The following is a 24091-nucleotide window of genomic DNA, read 5'->3' as shown; positions in this document are numbered from 1 at the left end:
CCTTTTCTCTGAAGTAATCAATTTGAGTTATTCTCATTCTTATATAGCTATTGTTAAGAGAATAGCTTTCAGAGGTATCTACATGGATTAAGGATTTGCCTTCTGGTGTCAAAAGACAATAATCTCCATAATTTTGAAAGTCAGGTGTCATTTTCTGGAGAAACCTGCTGGGCAGGGAGACTGTGTTTTTTCTTCTGGGATTTAATAAGGCTTTTACATGGTCATCTTCAAACGTCCGTCTTAAGCCTTCCTCTGCAGATGAAACTTTCTTTTGTTGTGTGCTCCTGCGGTACTTGCATGTTTTCTCTCCTGTCAGGAAAGATATCTTTGCCCTTTACCCTCTTCTGCTTTTGGGCATATCTTGTTTGCCTCCACTTAACCTACCTTCTCTGTGGTGCTGCTGTTTCTATGCTAGCAGGAGGAGCTCCTGAGCAGAAAAGTGAAATCACTCATTTCCTGTTCTTCCTTCTTTTAACCTCTAAGAGACAGAGAAACTCTGGTTATTTCTTTGTCTACCCGTGTGCAAGATGATGCTTGTCATCTTTTCTGCCCTTCTCTACCCCAGGCATCTCGGTGATTTAAAAAGCTCTTCTCTCATAAGTCTCCTGCCCCTTATTTGTCAACACTTAGCACAACTTGCAGTGCAGCAGGGTCACCATATATGTCTAGAACTGATGTTTTGTCACACAATGGCGAAGCTCAGAGGTACAGTCAGAAACTTGTATTGTCTCTCAAAGGTCAGATCTACTAGAAAAACATTTAGTAGTCAGTAGTCTGGACATTACGGCCCTCTGAGAAAGAAGAGGTTTGAATACTCATTGGAGATTAGGAGTAAAAGAGTTCTGGTCTGTCACACAAGTAAATAATTTCCCAATGAGGGCTTATTCTGTCTGCGTATTTGCAGTATTTTTATTCTGTTCTTCCTGCGCTTTTTAACTCTCCAGGCATTTCATTACTTCTTTCCATTTCACCTTTATTACACATTCTTATATTTTCCTCCAGTTTATCAACATCTGCCTGGTCTGGGGGTGTCCAGCACTAATTTGCAAATAACATGCCAGGTGTGGTTTCTGCACAGTTGAATACAGAGAGGAATGTTTCTTGAATCTGTGATCACAAAACAATGCTTTGTAGCTGGTACACATTTCTAAATACTTCTAGGGGAGGTATGCCATCCCTGATATCTGACCTGATCTGGGCTTTGTACCACAACCCAGGTGGTATGATACCTGAATAAATTTCTGAAAGGTATTCAGCTGCAAGGAAGAATTCCTTTTTAATGCAGACTTCTTCTTTGTTCTCCTTCTGCCAAGGGACAGAATAAAAAGGAATGCAAGCGTTTCTCTTACTCTTCATGTAATCCTCATTTTCGCCTGATAATGCCCTGCCCTAGCACTAGTCTATATGCAAAATCAAGCTGGTTTTGTCTTCACTGGTTTACAGGTCAAAACAGTGGATCTTCTCCCCCTTCCCCCATACCCCCCCCAAGAGATCATCTGATATACTAGAGCTCTAAATTAAGATGCCGTGTGACTTGCAGATTCTGAGTAGGTGAGCCGTTCATTTTGTTTTCCCTGTCATTAGCTGTTAGAAAGCCCCATGTGAAATTTGTGATGTGATGTTTCTCTGAATTTTACTATAGGAAGTCTGTCCTGTTCAACAATCCAGTTAAGTACTACTGGCTGTATTTTGAAGGTAAAGCAGTTAAAATTAGCACTGGAAACACAATGGAGTGAGAAATGCCTTCTTTACACATTTTTAAATCCCTATCCTTAGGAATTGTTTTTTGTGGTTGGGTTGGTTTGTTTTTTTAACGAAAGAAAAGCAGTTTAAGTTCTTCATCCCTGTGCTTATTTATCTATAGAGTTTTAACTAGTTGCAGCTAGTTCATCTACAGTCAGCAGTCTGACATAACTTGTTTTCGTGGAGCAGCATTTATGAGTTTGTCCCTAAAGTGCAATTGTTGACCATGAAATTAAATAACTCAGTACTGCTATAAAATGATCAAGGAAGTTGCACAATTTAGGTGGCTGAAGTTGACAAGCCATGTGGCTGATGAACAGAAGCACAGCTCCTTTCCTGCTCTATTAAGAGCATTGTTCTCTAGCTGAGGTTTGGGACCTTTATTTCTGTAGTACCTAATGTGCAAGAGCATTGTAGCTTGCGTATGAAATAATTATTTGGAGTTGTTTGAAATACGTGTTTCTAGAAGGCAATTTTTTTTGTTCATGGTGACATGTCCAGTCTACCTGCCATACAAGCAAATGTCAATGAGATATTTTCCTAAGAAAGCTTGCAACTGAGTCTAAGATTGAAGGTGTAAATGGGCATGTTGCATAAAATTGGAATGCAAATTGGTATCTGGGCAGAAAGGAAAAGCCTGATCTTTCCATAGTGGAAAAGTTCAGGAATGTGTCTTCAAGATTGTCATGTTGTTGCAACTTGTTTTCTTATGCCATTAATCAGAATGATTAAGTGGCAACAGGAGGTATTCCACTCACATTCAGTATGTCTTCCCGGTGTACACTCATGATTGATGCTGTTCATTTTGGAGAAGTCTGTAAGAGAGCAGCATCAAGCAGACACAGACTATTGCATTGGAAAGAAAGATTCTATCATAAATTCTAATCCAGTGAAGAGGGAATTTTTTGCCTGCTCAGAGGTTTTTCCTTAGTATACCAGATTCAAATAGTCATCTTGCCTAGAGTCAGGACATCTTGCAAAACTGTGAAACAAAGGTCCCTTCTGTGATTAGAAGCCTCTCTGCTCTTCCCTTAATTCAGAGAAGGTGAAACACTGTTTTGAAGGGACCTTGCGAGACAAACTACAAAAGCTTAAGGTATTATTTTTATTACTACTGCTCTCTACAGGCAATATGGTCTGATTAGAATAAAGATTTTGTTTGACAAAAGTTAGTGCATACCTGCAATTTCCAAGTCGACCAAACCTGAAGATAGTTATAGACAAGGTAAAAAAGTCACATATATTAAAGTCTACATGAAACATTTTAAAAACCCTCCTTCCCCCTCCTTTTTTTTGACATCCTTTGTCAACAGGGTGTTGTAGAAGAGTTAACAATAAACATATGAGTGTCCTTAGATATCTTCTGCAAAGTCATACTTGTTTGTCTATCTGCATAAGAGCCACCCTTACTGGTGCCTATCCATGTGGGGACCTTTTGAACATGAGAGTAGCCGTAATACATCAAGGCCAGAACTGGCTCTCAAAGTCAGGGTGTTGCCTCTTTACTGCAAGAATGCCCTTCCCTTAAATGATGATAATTCTAAATTACTGTATAGTGTCATAAATGAGATGTATGATGAGTCATCATGCATGTGACAAGAGGATTGTTGTTTGTTGATTTTAATAGCCTTCAGGATGAGAACTTGAATGAAACACATTGATTAAGACTGTTATCAGATAGCACTATATAGAGACTTTAGTAGCAGAAAGCAAGAATAGACAATATTAGTTCTTAAAACAATTCCTGCAGCTGTTATTGATCATGCAGATAATGCATGATATAAGATCCTTACATAAGATCTCTCAGTTTAAAGTTGCCCATAAAATAGGCGATTCATAATTTGAATATGAAAACGCAGCTTTCTTCTGAGGCTGCGGCAGCATTGCCATCGAAGAGCTGCTGAAGACTTTTTAGCAAGGTCGGAAGGGAAATGGATGGTGCTTGGAGCCAGCACTCGCATGTTGCCTGTGGACAATTTGTTGAAATCAATTTTCTGATTTAAGCGGCAGCAGCTCATCAACGTGCAGCTCTGGCAATTCCTCAGTGCCCCTTTTATTTAATTGCAGGTGAAGAGGGGACAGCAAGTCCAAGGTGGCTGACCTTGAACAGGGATCATCAAATCAGCTGCTGGTAACAAAGCAGTGTGAAAATACCTAAGGCTCAATAATATCAAACTGCTGTCTGTACATTTTTTTGAATCTAAAAAATGCATTTCTCATATTCCCAGGTAACACATTTTCAAAAAGACTGCAGGCAAAAATACCTCCGTTAGTATAAATTGTAGGTATACAGGTTGACAGTGATCACCATCTTGTGTACAGTGATCTTCCTTCAAATGCACAGTACCTGCTTTGACTCAATTACATCTGCCATAAAACTTTAAAATAATGTGAGCATCTCACATGAGGGTCTACTTTACTTAATAAAAGTGGAGTTACACTTTTTTAATTAAACTAGCAAGTAAGACAGTGTGATTGGCTTGGTAACTGTGAATGTGAGTCTTGGAAGGTAAGTGCCCTCTAGGGATTCTTGTTAGTCAGTCCCTTGCCAGGTATTGCAAGACATGGGAGGAGGGGTTAATTGATAGCTCAATTAAATCTCTTTCCTTAATATTAAGTGATTACTTTAATATACCTTGCAGGTGCAGTATACAATACTTCTGTTTTTGATAGCTGCTTTCTACTTTTCTAGTGCCATATAAACAGTGCATTAATTTTAAACATCAGTCTCTCTACTTCCATCGTTCACTTGGGTTTTTTGTTTTGTTTTGTTTTTTAGGGCTGATAATCCCATATAATGAGCGGTTTGTGTACCATGACGTTATCTTTTAGGTACTTAGTTTCTGTAATCAGCATACAAGCTTGTAATGCAGATTAGTAATTTTAACTATTAAATCTGTAGCATTAATCAATGCTCTTTCTCACAAGAAAGGAACATAAGTCCTTAAAAAGTCATTGAAGTAGGGCCTTCCTGCTTTCTCCTTCCTGAAGCATATGTAAATGCAGCATTTTTAGGAGCCTTTTAGCCAACCTAAAAAGCAAGTGGCAGCGCTGGCTGGTGCGTTTTGATACACCAGACCTGAATACAGGGGGAGCAGCCCTCCAGAATCATTGCCTCTGCACACCCTCTGTGTGTGCTCAGCTGTCCTTGCCCCTCACTCAAGTGGCCTCTCTGGCCCTCTGACTGCCTGTGTCTCCAGCACTGCGTGGTCCTCCAGGTTACATGGTTCGCAATTGCAGAGTTGAAGCATGCAGAGTGGCAAACATCTCAGCCCCGTCTCCAGGGATGGGTGCAGGGAGCATCACTTATGTCCTCCTTGGAGAGGCAGCCACAGCACGGCACACGGCTTCCCTGAAGCTGCTGTGGATCAGAAGGCAAGCACACCAAACATCAGGCGCCTGGCTGAGTAACTAACTCCTGGTGCGTTGGAGAAGACGTGGTATTCTGTGTTCATTCTTGGGACTGTAATGTCTACATGGCCTTGCTCGGGGAGAATGAGTAGCTCACCTTCATGAAAGGCAGGGATATCAGTTGTCTGAAGATTTGGGATGACGCTGTTTTGTTTCACTGACATCATTTGTCTTGCAACTATAAGCTTGAAATGTTTTGGGTTTCTTCTCTAGTGAAGTTATTTGGCAAATACAGGTCTAATAACCTTAGAAATACAAAATGCACAGACCCAACTCGAATCATAATAGTTTTAATTTTAAGCAGTGAACAAGACTCCAGGGTTGATGTATATTTATTGAGAACATCCCTATTAATAATGCTTAATATAAGTAAAGCATCATCTTGGAAGTGTGCCATCGTTGTTTTAGAAGTACCATGCAGACAAGAAGGGATGTAGTTTAATTGTAGTGAGGTTAAAGGATCCTGCAGTGGTCCAAAGATTTAGTGTTTGCTCCAATTACTTCTGGAGTTTAAACCTTTCAATACACTGACTTTTCCTCAGTCAATTTCAAGTTCCTTTCAGGTTTCCTGGGTTATTACTTCGGTTGATAAAACTGGATTTAGTAACCAGACCAAGGCAATTGTCAGAATAAACAGTACTAAAGTATTCTGCCAATGTCAATAGTGGCATAATCTTTATCCACATTTTCATTATTGTTTATGATATCCAGAAGCCAGCTATTTTATAATAGGGACAGGTATGAAAAGAATATAACATCTTTTGGTTCAGTCTGAATTGTTAATTCAGTAGTAGAAGACTTCCTGAAACAGAATAATAGATCCTAATGATTTGAATGGCCAGATACTTGAAAGATTTGACCTGTTGTGGTGGTGGTGCCATTTTGTATTTTGGAGACACTTTAGGGATCTTCAGGTTAGGAATGTTAGAAATCCTTATATAGAGTACAGACAATTCCGAAGATGGGTCTTAAGGAAACTTGCATAACTGCTTCCCTAAATAAACGGAATTACTCAGATGTTTTTGTTAGAGATGTCCCGTGCTGTCATGTCTCTCAGTACAAGCTCTGTCCTCACTGTGGTACACAGGACGCTTGGTAGGTGTCAAAGTAGTTATTCTTTCCGGAGCAAAGTAGCAAAGTGCTGAGACTGTAGTAAAATATAATACAGACTACTCCAAGTTATGACCATACTAAATATGTGTTAATTCCTGGAATTCCATACCATTTATGGGTATGCAGCACCTGCTGCTGTTTGCCATGGATGAGATCATTTGTCTTGATTTTTGTTTTTTAAATCTCGATAATAGTGAGAATGTGATGTCTCACCTGTAATACTGTATAACGATCTTTTAATGCTGACAGTAAATCTGTACTTGGCTTAATACTGTGAGATACGTAAGTCTTCCCATGTGTTCAAGCTGGTTTATGTATGCGGTTTTACTGTAATAAAATCATGTTATTTGGTTGCGTGCCACAAAATAAATTACAACAAATATCCCTTTAAAATCCTCTGCTTCTCAGCCTTGGGAAGGAGGAAACGTTACCCATTTGTGTAAGAAGTCAGTTCCTTCAGACTGAGACAGCACACAAAACTTGCTTGATAATAAAAAGCTTTTAAAATAAACTTTGAGGGGAATTACCATTGTCAACTTGAAAATTCTTTTGAATTAGTTTCGGTGAAAGATGCTATTATTACTGTGTTGTTATGCAGCAAGGTATGTTACTGCTGAAGATGTGTGTTTTGCAGAAAACTGCAAACTGCTTACAGTTAGTTCCATGTGTATTAGCACAGTACAGCACATGTATGACTACTTGTCTGATGCAGAGCTGAAGGCAAATATTCCTGCTATGGGATAAATGCAGGGTTTCTTCTTCTGCAGTTTGCTTCTTCTGCGCTTGTTGCAACAAGCATACATACAAACAGTGTTGTAACCTGTGACTATGCAGCCCGAACTGCATAAATTTGCTTATGAATTTAAAAAATAAATTCTAGAATTTTAAAAATTATTTCAATTCTAGTATTTGGGGAAAAAAAAATAGCCCAAATCAAACAAAACCCCTGAAACCCAAACAAAACAAAGTTGGGCCATTATTTAAACTTTAAATGATGAACTTGTTATTGCCTGAGGAGATTCCTGGATTCTTCCCCACCTTACAGAACATTTATTTGGTTTGAGAACAGGAAGGGCATGCATGTGCTGTGTACTTGTTAATTTGGCTAATCAGAGAAGAGAAGTCTAACTTATCTTGATCCGATGTGTAAGAGAAATGAGGAGTACTTAAATGGCAGGGAGTGCAGGACTTCAAATTTATGCGGCTCTCATTCTTCATCTTTTTTTTGCTTTACTTTGCAGTCCACTCCTTTACACCTAGCAGCAGGCTACAACAGAGTTCGAATAGTCCAACTTCTGCTTCAGCATGGTGCAGATGTTCATGCAAAGGATAAAGGGTATGTACAATGAATTGACTTGTTATCTATTTGCAACAGTGGTTTTGTGTTCATCAAGATGAGGAATTATTTCTCTGTTTCATGTTGCAGCATAATCTCAAATAGTTGTCTGAGAATGCGGCGTTTGCTTCCAAAATCTGAGTGTGGTTCATCGTAAATAGGCTTTTGTTAGAGCCTCAATAATATATTACCTGTGATTGCACTTGTTTTAAGTCTTCAATAACACCTTTAAATTTTTTCCAAAGCTTATTATTTGCTTCCATGCACAGACTACACTTTCAATCATGTTTTTCTAGCATTATTTTAGGGAAGGTGATGGGGAGAAGGTACACGGGCTTAGTGAAAAGCACGTGCATTGAAAAATTTCTGTATAGTCTCATTAGCTTGTTGCATATGTATGGATGTAATTCCAAGTAATATCAATAACACTCATGTGCTCACTACTAGTGGTCCTTAGGGACCTATCTTGATTGATGTTGCCAGCAAAAATCAAGGTGTAGTCAAAGCTAAACTGTTGTATTTTTGCAGTAAGGATGGTAGTTACGTAAGACACCAACAAAAAATGCACAGTAGTCAGAAATCTGGAATGATACGTGTTTTACATTGTTCTCAGCCATACGTTTCTGAACTCCAAGGTGATGATTCTCATGGTACTTTGCTAGGAACGCTTAGTCTTAACACTGTAGAAATTGGGCCCCTGGTTAAAGCATGCATTCTGTATTCAGAGTCCATAGAGATAAGATATTAATGAGTGTGTGTTCTGTCTCCATCAGTAAACTTGAGGCGGCATTTCCTATATCTTTGTTTTCTGCTGAGTCCAGCCTACTGTTAAAAGAGATTTTAAATTAAGGTCTTAGCTTTTTTCCTTTTTGTCTTTTTCTTCCCGAAACCAGTCCCAAGCATACTTAAACGCTTGAAGATTGACTAATTGTATTTGTCTTTACTTTCACTCTTAATGACTTTTTTTGATCAGAATTGTGAAATGTGTGATGACCGATTATGTAAGTGAAAAAAAACCCAGAGAAAAGCTGCATGTAATACCTATTCAGGTAGATCCAGCATTGTTAAGCAAGTTTCAGGCACTTCACACCTTTCCGAAATTTCATAGAATCATAGAATCATTTAGGTTGGAAAAGACCCTTGGGATCATCGAGTCCAACCATCAACTCCACTCTACAAAGTTCTCAAAGCACTGCAGTGTAGATGCTTTAATGAGGTTTGAATGATCTGCTTGGAAAGTATGAAAAGTGTGAAAAGAAATAACATTGAACTTGGGGAGGGGGTGTCCAGGGAGAGGATGGAGAAAAAATAAGAAAGAAAAAAAATGTATTAAACTTAAAAATGATTTAAACATACTTAGTAATACCTGATAGCCCAGTAAGCTCCCTCTGTTTTTTCTAGCAGCATCACGCATTTGCAGTCAGTGTGGTATTTTGGTTTTTCTTGCTGTTTCTTATTTATACATAATTTATAAGTAAATAGGCTATAAATAAATGTAATTTGTCATTTATGGAGCTAAATTTAGGATACATTGATTCTAGACCTGTTAGATTTTCTTCAATGGGGTCACTTTGGAGAGAGACCTGAGGAACTGTGATGCGTCTTCAAAATGATCATCACTTTTTGTTAGTCCTGGAGAGGACCACAGCCAAGGAAGCAGCTCTTTTTCCACTGGTCCTTTCCACAAAGTCACAATGTGCTGGAAAAGGGGAGGGTATACTGCAGAAGTGGTCAGGTGGCTGTCTTTGATGAGACCTTGAAGGCCTCGGTTCTCTTAGATGACCATCTTTTTGGAAGAGGGCGGTTTTTTGAGTGCTCTGTGGACTAGATGCTCTTTTTGCATCTCGCACATGTGTAACCCATATGTTACAATTAAGAAAAGTAGGGATAGAAAATAACAGTTTGAAAAATTTCGCCAAAACAAATTTCCCTCTCCTGTGACAAATGCAGTGCTGCTTCTGAGAGCATCTACCTTAAAATTAAGTTTACCCTGTAATCTAGTACTTGCTGTCCCAATGCTCTTTGATTTTGCAATTCTGTGAAACATCCCCTGTATTTTTCATAAATGGTGAAGAGTTAGTTATTGGTTTCTGCGTATTACGCATCCTGATTTGTTGAGTCATAGCTAGCCTGTCTTGCTTGGCTTGAATTAAATTAATTTTGTCCTCTGTAATAATTGTCCTCTTTGCATCTCCCTTTCAATGCATGACTTTTTTATTAGGTTTTGTGCTTTTGACTAGATCCCTGTTATTTACTTTGCTAGTGTCATTTTTAAGTACGGCCTCCAGTAATATAGCTGTACAGAAATTACAGGGACTCTCTTAGAAGTGTCTTGCACAGTTAAATAGGTTGTACTGTAAAAGATGGAGTAAGATCAGGTCATTCCACAGTTTGGATCAGCTATTTCACTGTACTTTCTGTGGATATTTGTATATCTTCATAATATATCTAGGAGTTATGTTAGCGTTATCTGGGGAGTTTTGCCTTTCGCATACCATTTTAAATAAACAGGAGTTCATATTTAGGCAGAAACAGAACACTCTCTTCTCTTGAGCAAATTGAATGTGGAATGGGACTTTTCCCATCCTTAATAGGTTAAAGAAAGATCATTCCAAAGCCAATTAATGCTAATCTTACTGGTAGATTAAACATCTGTGGCTTGTTACGGCCAAATAAAAAAAAAAAAACAAAACAACCTCCATTTTAATGCCACTCTTAAGTAACGCGTTGTTTGCGAAGGTTAGATTTTTCCATTAGTTTGTTAATCTTAATTTTAAAATATTTGAATATTTAAATATTTTAGATCTAATTTTATTTCTTCTCATCTCTCAGTAGAGAGAAAATTGTTCCACCATCTTTAAAAATCCTGCTTAAATAAATCTGTCATTTGCCTTCTTCCATACAGTGGTCTTGTGCCTCTTCATAATGCATGTTCATATGGACACTACGAGGTTACAGAGCTGCTGCTGAAGGTAAGCAGAAGGATGAAGAGTAATTAGTGTAGAGTTAGATGTGTTAGGTGAGATATGAACTGTTTATATCAGAGTTGAGAAGGAAGATGTTTTTGGGTTGGTTTTGGTTTTTTTGTAGTAACAGGTTTCAAACATCCTGTATGTCATTTCAGAATCTTTCTGTGGTACAGTATATGGGGTTTTTTCCCCACCTAATTTCTCTGGACACTCAGTAGTGTTTCATTTATTTGAATTTTTCTGTGAAGAAATCTGTTCTACTGAAAAACTAGCTCATACAGAAATTCCAATTTTTTTGAGGATTCGACAGTATTTTTGCATGTATGGGTATTTTTATAGTTACTTTTTGCATTTGTGTTCATGTATGAAAGAATGGAACCAGTTTTTATAATGAAATGAAAATCTGTAAGCTTTTAGTTGTTGAAACTGATTTCTTACTAAAATAAGGCTTTCTTTGCTGTGCTAGCACGGTGCCTGTGTGAATGCTATGGACCTCTGGCAATTTACCCCCTTGCACGAGGCTGCTTCCAAGAACCGTGTCGAGGTCTGCTCCCTCCTGCTGAGTCACGGTGCGGATCCCACATTAGTCAACTGCCACGGCAAGAGCGCGGTCGATATGGCTCCAACGCCTGAGCTAAGGGAGAGACTGACCTGTAAGTGTTTTCAGACTGGAAGCAGTTGTCAGTAGGTGTAAAGGGGTCCTTTCCTTTCAGGCCAGGTTCCTTGTACTTCACAAGCAGATGCAAAGCAGCAGAGTAACTGCAGCTGTGCCTCTCCCTTTGAAATACGCAGACACCTCTGATATACTGTTTGTGGTATTATCTGGTTTTCTTAGATTTAAAATGTTTAAGGTACTGCTGAATCTGTGACTGTGGGAGTTTTTGATGCTTAAAGTCCAGTTAAGTCACATAGGAGGCTCTGTATCACACCTAAAGAGTAACTTCCAGAAGGTAGGTAGCTTTGGTGTGCGAACTTGAAGAGATGGAAATTCCAGCACCTTCTGTTGTAGTCTGTGCAGTCCCTGTGCTGTTTACAAAACAATGTTTGAGCTCTAATTTGAATTTGTCTGCCTTTATTTGCCCTCTTTTGGGGATTTGTTTTCTCATTGTTATAAACTGTAAAAGGTAATTAAATGAGACAAGTATGGAAATAAAGCATTATGAAGTTACAGAAAACTCCTTCTTGAGAAGTAGATTCTGAACTCAATTATAAATAAGCTTTTGGTTTTGTCTGTTACCTTGCCAATATAGCAGAAGCCCCCTGACACGCTAAGAATGTGATCCTTCACTACTCACAGTCACAGCTAGTCAGGTTCTCATCTGTCACTGCTCTATGCCTGCGAAGGCGGTGAGGTCACGTGCAGCAGAAAACATGGCTCTAGGAGAAAAGAGGAGAGCATTACTTCTCTGTTCTCTATTCTGCGCTAAATTTGGAGATGCTTCTGACTTTGAGGCAGATTAGTTTACCATTTGTTTAAAATTAGCAACCAAGCAAAAAACCATCTATTTTAAACTTTGGTTTGTTTATTTATTTATAGTTCCTGGAGAGGAGTGGGGAAAGTTTCATGTCCATTAATATCCACTGAAATGTGTACACAAATGTGAACGTTATGCCAAATTTGACAGTATCTTGATAGGACATCCTGTATTTGCATACCCAAAATAACATGTTTAGTATATTCTTGAGTTCTTTGGTTTTATACTTTAGGAATGATATTACAGTTATTTGTTATTTCAAGTTTTATTTGTACTTGTGCTTTGTGTAATGCTTTGTTTACAAAGAAATTCAAATTCTATTTGAAATGAAAACTTAGAAGTTACTGCATTTATTTTTATTTCTAAATCCAGAAATGCAGCAGATGTTAAAACAAGGGTGGGAGAAGAAAACCCCTCTTAACAAGCTCAGCATTTCAATCTTGCATATGAAGGAAAAATACCGTTATTTTTACTGAGATTGTTGAGCTTTTTTTTCTGTTTCCCAGGTTCAGATGTCATTTTTGCTAACCTACCTTTCGTTTGTACATTTTAAGAAAAACACGTTTAGTCCTCAAATTCAAAAGTATTTAAAACTAAAGTGAACTAGTTGCTGAACTGAACAAGATGTGACACTGAAAATAACAAAATTACCTCTCAGTACTTGCAAAGATATAGCTGCTATCAAAACCTGTTTCATCTTTGTAGCAGACTGGCTTCAAATGCTTAGATGGTTAGCTTTCTTGAAGACCAATAGTTTAATATTTTATGTTTAAATTTTATGTTGAGGCTTTACCTTGAATTATGTGTAGTTGTAAATACAGTGAGGTTTTTGAAAAGCAACAGTAATGGTTTTTTCTGAAGAGCATGTAATAGCATTGTACTCACTCGAACACATAAGTAAGTAATTTAGAGGTCACATATGCATTTAATATCGAGTGGGTGGAGGATAAGAGAGAGAAAGCTATAAGGATTGTACTCAAGGAATCACTTCCCCTTTCCTTTAGAAATGTCCCTTTGGTTTCAGTAGGCCATATTCCATGTTCTGTGTCCCAGGTTAGCCACTATCTGAAGATGTACAGAAAAACTCTTATTTCCTCATAATTTGAGTATAGTGGCCTTTCTCCAATAACATTTATCAATGTGACATGTTGCTGAATATTAAATGTGTCTTTTTCCCTAACAGATGAATTCAAAGGACACTCTTTACTGCAAGCAGCCAGAGAGGCAGACCTAGCCAAAGTGAAAAAGACACTTGCTTTGGAGATCATTAATTTTAAGCAGCCACAGTCGCATGAGACGGCACTGGTGAGGTTATACAGTCAATCCATTTGTTTTATGATAAATGTGGTAGTAGTGCTAGTTGAGGAGTTTTATTTCTACACTATGAAAACGTATTCATCATCTGAGATTGAGAATTTGCCATCAAACACTTTATAATGTTAAAATTAAACCACCATTATAGAAATAACACCATATAATTTTTATTACTTTTTTTTCTTCCTGGTGAATTACAGAAGCCCCCCAGCCACTCCTCACCTGTTCATTTTTCACTTCTCTGCTGCTTTTTTCCCCATCACTCTATTTTTTGTTTGTTTGTTTGTTTGGGTTTTTTTTGTTGGTCAGTTGCTGTCTTTTTTCTGGGGTTAAATTCTATTCCAGTGGACCAGTGCTTCCTTCATGTTTTATGTGCGCAAACTCGGATTACAAATTTTCTTCATAGGGTATGTAAAATTCTGGTGAAAAGAGACACTAGATGTATATCACAGGCTCTTACAGGATTAGAATAGTACTGACAATGCCATATTAGCTATGGAAGAAGGGGCCTTTGAGTCTTTCCTGACAGTATCGTGCTCTTACTTCATTGTTTGAAGAAACAGTGGAGGCAAAGAATACAGCCAGTATCCCAGATGCAGTTGAGAGAGACTAATGGTATTATTAAAAACTGTTATAGTTACGATACTTTATTCCAGTGGAACATTTTCTTCACAGTGGTAGGTCTCAGCTGCAGGCATACAACTGCATATTTAGCGTTATAAATATTGTGATGGTGATCAGAACATTGTGTGTTGACTACCAAGCATCCATATGCTCTATTCATTCCATGGAGGACTCGGCATCCTAGCCTGAACTTAGAGGCAAGACAGCGAAGAGATATTTAGAGGCTGAACGTGAAGGCAGTAGGAAATTTGGGATGATGTTATCCTTTCTTTCCTCAGTATATCAGCGGCTGATATGTGGCATTTCTTTAGCTGTGTAATGATCACTTAGTAGTCCTGTGGTGTTCTTTGCTCTTCTCTGCCCGCTTATTCTGCAGAGACGGCTAGGCAAAATGGGATATTTTAGCTCTATTGATCTCTTTGGTTCACTGTCCAGTAAGTGACTGTGATTTCTCAGTTTTTGCCTCCTGTACTTGAGATTCCCAAGTGGTCTCCCATCCAAGTGGCAGGGCTTAACTTCCAGGGTCAGATAAGGTTATGTACAACCTAACTGAGCGATTCCTGTCCTAAGTATGATATCTTTTACCATGGGACACTGGGGTCTGTGCCCTGTTACCCCACAAAGGCCAAAGCAAGCACCTGGTTTATGCTTCAGTGTTGCTCTGAGGTTTGGCAATATTTGAGCACTTGTGTTGCTTTTAGTGCTGCTTTAACCTATCTGTATTTCCTGCCAATATGATATTATCTGCAAAGCCTCAAAAATACTGTCACTTTTCAGAGCAAAAGTTGATCTTAATGTTTACTTACAAAGCTTACCTATGTGAAACTTGGCCATGCTCTGCTGATAACAGCCGTGTGGAAGCTTGAGTGGCAGTTACTTCATAGTGAAGGCTGAGACTAGGCAGAAGATGGTATTGCTACTTATTAGCATTCTGTTTGGGGTCTGTCTCATTGTAAAGGCTATTGTTCTGGTATTGGAAAGTATGAGAACTTTGTTCCAGCAGACTGTCTGCTTTTTCCATGTTACTGCTTTAAAACATGGGTAAACATAAACACAAAAATATTCAAAAGTATCTCCTGTTTCTCATGTTCTGCTATCTTGACACATCCAAACTTGAGACAAGCATTTCTGGACTGATTTTAAAGCGCGGTGTTCAGCTTATCTGGAACCGTACTTGTAATTTCAGGCCTCAGGAATGGATTGATAGGGCCACTGTTGAAAATGTCAGGACAGATTGAGTCTAGTCTCTGCAGAGATTCAAAGACAAAAGGGAGGAACAAAGCACTCACTTCTGTGTGCTGAATGCACAGATAAACCAACAAGCAGACCCCAGCCACATGCAGGAGAATAGTTACACCTAGCAAAGGGCTGTATGGGGTTCCCACAAGGGCAGGCTTGAGCATTGAAGAGCAGTATGGTGAACGACGTATCTTTCTCATAGCATGGAAAAGAAGATACTTTAAGAGAACATTATTGCCTGTTTATTTATTACATAATTTGTAACTGGGTGCATGACAGAATTGCCAGCGGGTTAACAAGTTCAATACAGGCTGAAATAGAAGAATGAACAAAGCAGCATTCAAAAGACACGTTAATCAAAACAGCAGCAGAATCTTAACGGACCCCTTTGGAGTCCCTCTGTAGGAAGTTAGGCTGCTTCGAGCCCTTTGTCTTTACCTCCTTTGTGCATTATGTGCTGGTTTTGTCGTGAGACCTTGTTAATGTAGTTGGGAACATACCACTTTTTTTCATTACTGACAAATAGCTTTAAAATGAAAACTGTTTTTCTGAGAAGAATAATTTAGCATTGATCACTGGCTTGTATTTTGTTCTGTATGTTATATGTTTTGGCAAAAATATGATGGATTCTGTTTGTAAATTTTGTCATCTGATGTTTAGCAGAATAAGAGATGAAGTCATGGATCTTAAAGCTCTTTGTCATCTGTGAAGTTGAAATATAATTTGTATTTACTTTTTTGCAGCACTGTGCTGTGGCCGCTGTGCATCCCAAGAGGAAGCAAGTTACAGAACTATTGCTCAGGAAAGGAGCAAATGTTAATGAGAAAAACAAAGAGTAGGTTTCTGAAATTTTTGAATTTTCCAAAGGACTCTGCCGTACTAGTAATGTAAAACTAATTTATTTTTTTTTCTCCTCTAGTTTCATGACACCTTTACATGTTGCAGCTGAAAAAGCTCATAATGATGTCATGGAAGTTCTGCATAAACATGGAGCAAAGGTAAATTTACTTAAATATATTTTATTTAAGGCAAAAGGCAAGAAAAAGATATATATTGATTAAATGCAGTGTTAGTTTTTATGATAGTTGTTGCCTTTTTTTTCTTGTGTTAACCTTGAAGTGTGTTTATCTTGGATCAGTACGGGATGTTCAGTAGTCCCATTTGAAAATTAGGCCTTCTCTCCAAGTAACTGAATACAGGCTTTAGGAGTCTAACTTACTCATTTTTAATGAATCTTGCTACTCATTTCAAATAAATGTGGTCATCCGGATGCCTCTTGTTGCTTTATTTTGTTGGCTTGACAATATCCAATGTCTGAGTTTGCTGATGCTGAGTCCAGCGGTCTAATGCTGTGCATCCCTTAGCGCTTGCTTTCTTCTTATTCTCTTGGCCAGGTTGTTTTGCCATGCCCTTCAGCCATTGATAGGTGCTGACCAAAGTAATTTGTAAGCCTATGGTGAAATTTGCATAGAAACACGTGGTTCAGCAAGTTATTAATTAAAGGGAGAGGAAAGTATAACTGTCTTTATTTCGGATGTCTTTTAAGCATCTTTCAGAAGTATTTCAGAATTATATTTCTCTGAGTTTTAGCAGCAAACTTGATGTTCGTGGTAATGATATACTCAGCTACTTAATTTTCTGAGAAACTCTTCTTGATGGGTATGTTCTTTGCATTGTTTAAAATAAAAATGATCTCCTTGTTTTTGCTTTAAGGGGCCTCACATTACTCTGAGCCTTCATCTTCATTCGGGTAGCTAGAAAAGAAGAAATATACGTGTAATAACAATCTAGTGTGTCACTCTTGACGTGCTAGGAGGTGCGAGCAATATAATTGTCTCCATAGTCAATACTAAGTCTTTTTATTTTGAAACAATGAAATGTAATTTATAAGCCTGTATGAGAGCTCATTGCCAGATTTCAGTATCTTAATTCACTTGCATAGTACTTTAAAGGCATTATAAAATAGCTTAATAACAATACCGTGACAGAGTTTATCTGAATTGAGAATCCTGATGCAGTGGTGACATGCCACGATTTTCCCAGGGGGGAACGCAGGGCCAGAGGTCTCAGAGTCATCAAAACCATTCATTATCGTTTTCGCAGATTCACTCTTACTATCATATCTTTGCACTAAAAGTTAAAAAAAATAATTTTGCCATAGAAGTAGATACCTCATGGCTTTATGGATCTGATTTTGCACATGAATTCAGTACTGATGGTACTTGGGTGGGCACTGAGCTGGACGTGCTGGAGTTTCAAGTGTATTGACACCCAAGTGCTATTTACTTTGAAATACAAGGAGTTTCTGCTTGCTGAGGGTTTCTGGAAAGCCTGCTACTATACTCTAGGTATTTAAATTAGTGCTCTCTTGAAGATTTAGCTCTGTGTAGCCAGGTTAGGAGCAAGCTCAAAGACGTCATCCTTACTAGAATGGCTCAATTTTATTGTTTATGTCAGTAGCACATTCTGACGATAGCTTGTAATTCTTTTATGTCCTGAAGCAAGGGTTCCTAAATCATGATCCATGAGTCATTTGTGGGCTGAGTGATGGTGGTGAGTGTCCTGCAGTTATCTACAGAACCATGCTGAGTGGTGTCTTCTATTGTTTTATCCATTGGCAGTGTGCAAATAGAGGTACATTAGTGGTCATTGAAACTCATTCTTCATTCATATCCTGGTGTATGCTTGCTATGTTATTCTAAGGATAGCCATTCACATTTAAGATCTAGCAAAGCACTTAAGTGCATGGCAGGAGACCACTCATAGTTAAAATTAAGCCTATATTTCTATACTGCAATGGATCAGGTCCCTCTTTATTTGTGTCCAAAGTTCCTAAACTGTAAAACGGTACCTAATGTAATCGTGGCTTTTCATGAGAGGTAGGTCATTAAGGCTTATGAAGCACTTTGAAGTTCCCAGATGGGATATGCTCTAGAGTATTAATTAGTTAACTAGGCTTATTTAATTACTCTAAAATGTTTGTCTTGTGTATTGTCATTTGACCTCTTGCTCAAACTTTGACTGTAGGCAATCAGTTTATCAGACACTCTTAACATTGATATTTCTTTGTTTCTGGCTATTGGGACATGGCAGCTTTAATCCCTGAAGCAGGCTTCTTTATTATTTTGTTTTACCATTTGTTGTGTTTCTGGAAGCTTTTTCTTCCTGTTTACTCTTTTTGTGCCTTGAATTTTCATTACTTCAGAAGATGTAGTACTAAGTTCTTTGATCCTGTCTAGTCGTATTTTTTTACGAGAGACGGTTTTCACAAGCTAGTGAATCCAGTCTGCCTGCAATAGCAGCTTCACAGTGAATATCCATTTGTTCTTTGAACAGCACACTCCTACGGTTTAAATACCTCTTTTCCATTTTGATGCTTCCTTTGCTGAGGTATTTGCAGGGAATGGATACTTCTTAGCCTTTGTTTTGGTAGGCTAAATGCCTCAAATGCTTAGTGTTCCCTCATAAGGGAACATCGACATTTCCTAATGATCTTTATAACCCTTCTCTTTATTAGCACCAGAGGAAATCTCGGAGCTCAGGCAACAAGAATGGAATTCATTCCTCCACTGCCTTACATGATGGCACTTCCATATCTCTGATGTAAATGCTGGACTAATGCATATTGGGTCATATTTGCCTTTTTAATAGACACAGTAGTACTCAGACCCTTCCTGTAGTATTGTAGTACTAAGAGAATCTCAATATTTATTTTTATTTATTTTTTTTCTTGCTAATTTTTCATATCCGTGCCCTTTGGCACAATTCTCCTGTGCCAAGATCATTAATGAAAATATTAAAACAAAATTATCCCACAACCAATCACTGAGCAGCCCTCCCCCTTTCCATACATTCAGTTCTTCAACCAATCTTTATTTTTCCATATAAACTAAATAAAAATGTCCTGTGTGATCCCATATCAAATGCTTACTGAAGTTTGGATGGATGAGACCTACCATATTTTCTTTGCTTTGCAACCATTTCTTCTATCAAAGGAAAGGTACGGTATAAGTCAGCTTTAATCTACCTTCTGGAAACCACTACTGATTATAGAGAGTGTAACAATTTGAAAAAGATGAGTAACTGGGGCTTCAAAGAAAGTGTAACTTTCTTCTGAAATCCAGTGCCAAAAGGCAGAGAGCTGACCCATAGAAAAACATCCGGTAATGGATTTAGGAGACAAAGTCATGTAAAGTTTTGTAGATTGAAAATAATTTGTGGTTATTTTAGCAATAGAGAGGAAACTGTTGTTTTCATGAGGAGCAGCTGTGATCTGTGTCAGACAGTAGAAGTGAGATAATGTGAAGTATGCCTGTTTCAGTAGATTTTTCTTGTTTTGCGAAATGGACTGAGGCATGGTAAAGACTGCTTTAGGGAATTTGTTTGGGATGAGCAAGAGATGGTTCGTGGTCTTGGAGCTGGATTTAATTATCCTTAATTTTATCACTGTGTGAATTTGCTCTTTGAAGTATGTCAGACAAAAATAAAAAAATGAAGGACTGCTTGAATAACATGTGCTTGATCTTGACATATTTTACAGAATTATTTCTAAGAACATTAGTATTGGCAAGAGTCAACCTATACCCGCAAATTACTTACTTTGGTGTGTCTTGCTGGCCCTTACTGACAACACAGGCTATAGATTAGTAATTTGAACTGTGAAGTCGTCCTTGGTGCACATCACTTGCATATTGTCTAACCAATACCCATTCCATGATCAGTGAAGATACTTTCATTAGCTTGTTACTTCAGTTTGCAGAAGTTGTCTGTCAACTGTACATCTAAAGCAGAGGTGAGAAACCTTGGGCTTTCTTAGAATTTTCTTCAAGTGTTGGTCATGAGTGTCTGTGGTTCTAAATGCCATACCCAGTTTTTACTTGTTTGTGTCAACTGCAGTGTGAAACAGCATTTCACACCACTGCTTATTTGATGTTGAATATCCTCGAATTACCTTACGAAAAACAAAATCAGAGCATCTACGAAGACTCCTCAAACATAAACTTTTTTTTTATCAGACCCGTGAGCAAATCTTGAAGTGCAATGACTGTATCTTTGAAGATGGTTGAAATCCTTTGTTTAAAAAGAAAGTCATTTGAAGGGGGTGAACTAATGAAAAAGTGGCGTTCATCCTGTTTTGTTGTATTGCTAGGTAGTTGGATACCTCTTATAACTAGCTCCTTGTATGAATTTACAGATACATGGGAAATTTAATATGTTGAGAAAGACATTCGGCTTTCTAGCAGTGCAGAAGAAAAGGATTAAAGTCTTTTCCGAACTGGAATGATTGTTGGAAAGAAAGACCTGCAGGCATGCAAGTTCACTGGTATCTTGGGCAAGTGTAGAGACGTCATGAATGCTGTTTGTTTAACTTTGTTATGTTTCTAAAGGATACTGTTGAAACTATTCTTCTACAAGAGAAAATGAGCCTTTCTAAGGTCATGTTAGACCGAGTGTCCCTATTCATAGCGGTAGCAGAAATGGCTTCCTTCTGCTCTGCTAGAAGGATCTTGCTGTAGGGATCTTTGCATGATACAATTATTTCTGTGCATTGGAGTAGCATATTGCCAGCCTTTCATGATCATGGATTTGAAAACTGTCATCATCTATCTAGACCCACAAGACAGGCTTAAATGGTTTTGAATAACCTTGTTGTGTAATACATTTGCTTCCAACGTTTTAGGTAGAGGTATGATTTTCTCAGGAAAGACTAAGCATTAAAAAATTGAATTTCCTTTCAGAAATGTAGCAGGTTCTGGACTACGATGGTTAACAACATGAAGAACTCTGTGATCTGTTGCAATTGTGTGGTTCAACTTTTCTCACTGCTTAGACATCCAAACTTAGTGACATTAATCTGAAGCTTTTATGCAAAGGGACATATGGCTGGATCATGTAGGAGCTGTCAGAGTGAAACTAGACCTCTTTTCTCTTTTTTCCATTTTTTTTTCCTTCTGACAGAGCTTGAAATTGCCACCAGCGCCTCTTCACCCCTATCCTGTTGTATGCACAAAGACACAAGACGTACTGCAAGTTGTCTTCAAAATAAATGCAGCAGGAGAGCAGTTAGAACATGTGCATTGCAGGGAAGGATACCGTGATACTGGAACTGCTGGCAGAGCACAAGTTCCACGTTCCAAGAAAGATCTCACAGAGAAAACTGCAGTGCTTGGAAGCTGTTATCTTTTGTGCTGCTGTAGTGTCAAAGAGTAGGAGGATATTTAGGGCATTTGATACCAACAGAAAGCTCATATGCTTATGAAGTCTTGAAAAAAAGTTTCCTGAACAGGCCTCAGCTGTTGAGCTGCCACAAGTGCCTGATAGCCAAGGGACTACTGCTGTAGGTGTGTACACTGTTCCAAGACAGCCGCGGTGCAGGGAGGAAAAAAATCTCTTCAGTGTCTGATGATACATGACCGTTTCGATTTCTCTACTGCATCTATCCAGGATGGGGAAAAGGAAATTAAAGGGACAAAAGGGAAAAACAGAAGGAATTCTGCATTGGGGAAATACACTGTATAGGACAGGATCTTTCCATGAAAAGCCTTACTTAAAAACACTTTGTTTGATAACTGCATTCCGCTTTTATGTTGCGAGTTGAGCAGTGGAGTGATTGCTTTCATACTAAGAGGTGAAGAAGCCAGAGCCAGTCTGCTGTGGAATAAAAGCTGTCAAATCTGTAATTTTTAGCTCCTTGCAGGAAGCTTGTCTGCAAAGTAATTCAGAGCTGCAGCCTTCTAATTTCAGACCGCTTATAAAGGAGACTAGTTGAATATTTGTCTTTTTTTTTGACTGGTGCAGCTGGAACAATATGCCTTCTCAGCACACAAATAAGGCAGTACACCTTGGATATTTTGCATTTTGTCAAATAGAGTTTAAACTTTTGAATTTGAAAGGGCATGTTTTTAGACCTAGTATTGAGCAGTGGTTAACCCAGTCATATGTCTTCCCAGGTTTGATTTTCATGAGAGTTTAATCTCAGTTTGTATTTCGATTTGCAATGCTCAAATTGATTTTCATCTGGAAATAAATCCTGTTGCTTTCAGGCTTAGCACGGTACATTCTTGGGTTGGTTTTAGACAAGTGCTGCGTGATTGGTGAAGATCAGATCTGCCTCAAAATGAACGTATTCCCCATGAAATTACCCTTCAAAGCGTAATTCTGCTCCTGAGGGAAAGAACAACTTCATTTGGTGCATGCGTCCCTCTGTCAGCTGCAGCCTTCTATCCCAGAAGTAAGCAGGCATTTCTGGTGGTTGGTGTTCTGCCACAAGAATCGATTGTTGGCAAAGATAATTATTTGGAGGTGAAAGGAGACCTGCATAAGACATGTGAGATGATGGATCTGATGACTCTGCTAGTGTTCTTTTCAAATGAATAGTAACATTTTTTCCAGGTACACAGTCAGTATCAAATTGTGCAGTGTGAATGCCTTGCTGCTATTCTTCAACAATTTGTTCAGTATGGGCATGTTTAACATTGGAATTCAGTGTTACAGAAGACGTTAGTTAAGATTCTCTTTCTTGGGCGAACAGAGTGTTATCAGCTACTTCCAGAATCCATAAGTCTCATTTTCTTTCTGCCTTCACTATCACTAAACCTGTACAGTCCCAGACTTCTGCTTTTCTTCATGCCCTTATCAGTGGTGAAAGGTATCCGGTGTCCTGAAACAGATGAGGATCATCATCTGAACAAAATGATGGATTTGGGACATTCAGCATCTAGTTAATATTTATGATAGCAGTAAGTTTTTATTTAAAACAAAACTTTTAGGGAAATCCCATTAGAGTGGCATGAGCTGAACACGGTTAGAAGAAAGCAGAACTGTTCTCCTGTGCATCTTCCTGCAAGAGAGGTTTGTGATCTGAGAAATTCCTGCTTTATCAGTCTGTAGAATTGTTAGGGATATAGAAGAATTTCAGACAATATCGAATCATGTTCCACTTTATTTACGTGGTGGTTCTTTGTTCTTTCCTGTAGCTTGGTATTGTTGTATTACAGGTATTTTACTTAATTTTTTTTACCGTATCTGGTAGTAGAGATATTTTCTACATAGTTACCCCCTAATTAAATTCCATTTAGTTACAGAATGCATGTCTTACCCAAAATGTTTTTTCACTAGTTTTCATGTAAAGGTAGTAGGATTTGCAGGCTGCATTTTAGGTGAGACATAACAAGCAAAACCTTTGTTCACTGCCACTGCAAAGATTTTGAGAAGATAAAAAGGTGGGGTTTTTACAGTAACAGAGTCTATTATGCATGCAGTTCACAGCCTGCAATCCTTAGGCCTGGAAACAGATAACAGGTTCTGAGTTGCTTGCAGAGAATATAGAGTAGTGTATTTCATAAAGTGGTAAAAAAGCTGTTGGACATTTGCATTTAAATTTGTCATGAATTGCTGCTACATACAAAGTGTCTTCTTGAAAGGTTGTTTTCATGAGGGTTTTTTTCTGCTTTTTAAAGCTTTCTATTATTCTCTTCCTTTCTCTGATAGTGAACCCATGGAGATGCTTCTAGTTATTTAGATACTCCGCTAGATCTTGACAGACAGATAGGTGTCCATTATATCATACTCTTTGAAAGCAATACTCCATTTTGCCTGTTTATACAGTCTTGTATTGAGTAGAATTATATCCAGTTATACTTAACATTTCTGTAAAAGTACAAAAAGTGAGGAGGAAATGGACTGTTTGAATCCAGCCTCTTTTTTTTTTCCCTACTCCTTCATAGAATTCCTACTCTGACATCTTTCCTTTGCTGTAATTCTTGGTAGAGAGTAATGTTAATTCCCCTTCTGAGGACGACAGATGGTAATTTCCTTAAAGCAGGAAGATCATTGAATTGTTTGGTTAATTATTTACCTCCTTCTCC

At 38.2% G+C, this 24091-nt stretch overlaps 1 protein-coding gene across 1 annotated transcript in view; it reads left to right on the top strand.

The window, feature by feature from the left end:
* Positions 1 to 24091, top strand: part of TNKS (tankyrase) — a 143366-nt gene that overhangs the window by 90342 nt on the left and 28933 nt on the right. The window contains exons 6-11 of the mRNA XM_063335294.1: positions 7509 to 7603; positions 10509 to 10575; positions 11039 to 11225; positions 13231 to 13352; positions 15968 to 16059; positions 16144 to 16222. Coding sequence (XP_063191364.1) covers positions 7509 to 7603; positions 10509 to 10575; positions 11039 to 11225; positions 13231 to 13352; positions 15968 to 16059; positions 16144 to 16222 — 642 coding nt within the window. The remainder of the gene's footprint in view (positions 1 to 7508; positions 7604 to 10508; positions 10576 to 11038; positions 11226 to 13230; positions 13353 to 15967; positions 16060 to 16143; positions 16223 to 24091) is intronic.

Source organism: Chroicocephalus ridibundus, chromosome 5 (genome assembly GCF_963924245.1).
Source record: "Chroicocephalus ridibundus chromosome 5, bChrRid1.1, whole genome shotgun sequence".
NCBI classification, from domain to species: domain Eukaryota; kingdom Metazoa; phylum Chordata; class Aves; order Charadriiformes; family Laridae; genus Chroicocephalus; species Chroicocephalus ridibundus.
Note: the sequence above shows the minus strand (reverse complement) of the source record. Positions and strands in the feature narration are given on the sequence as shown.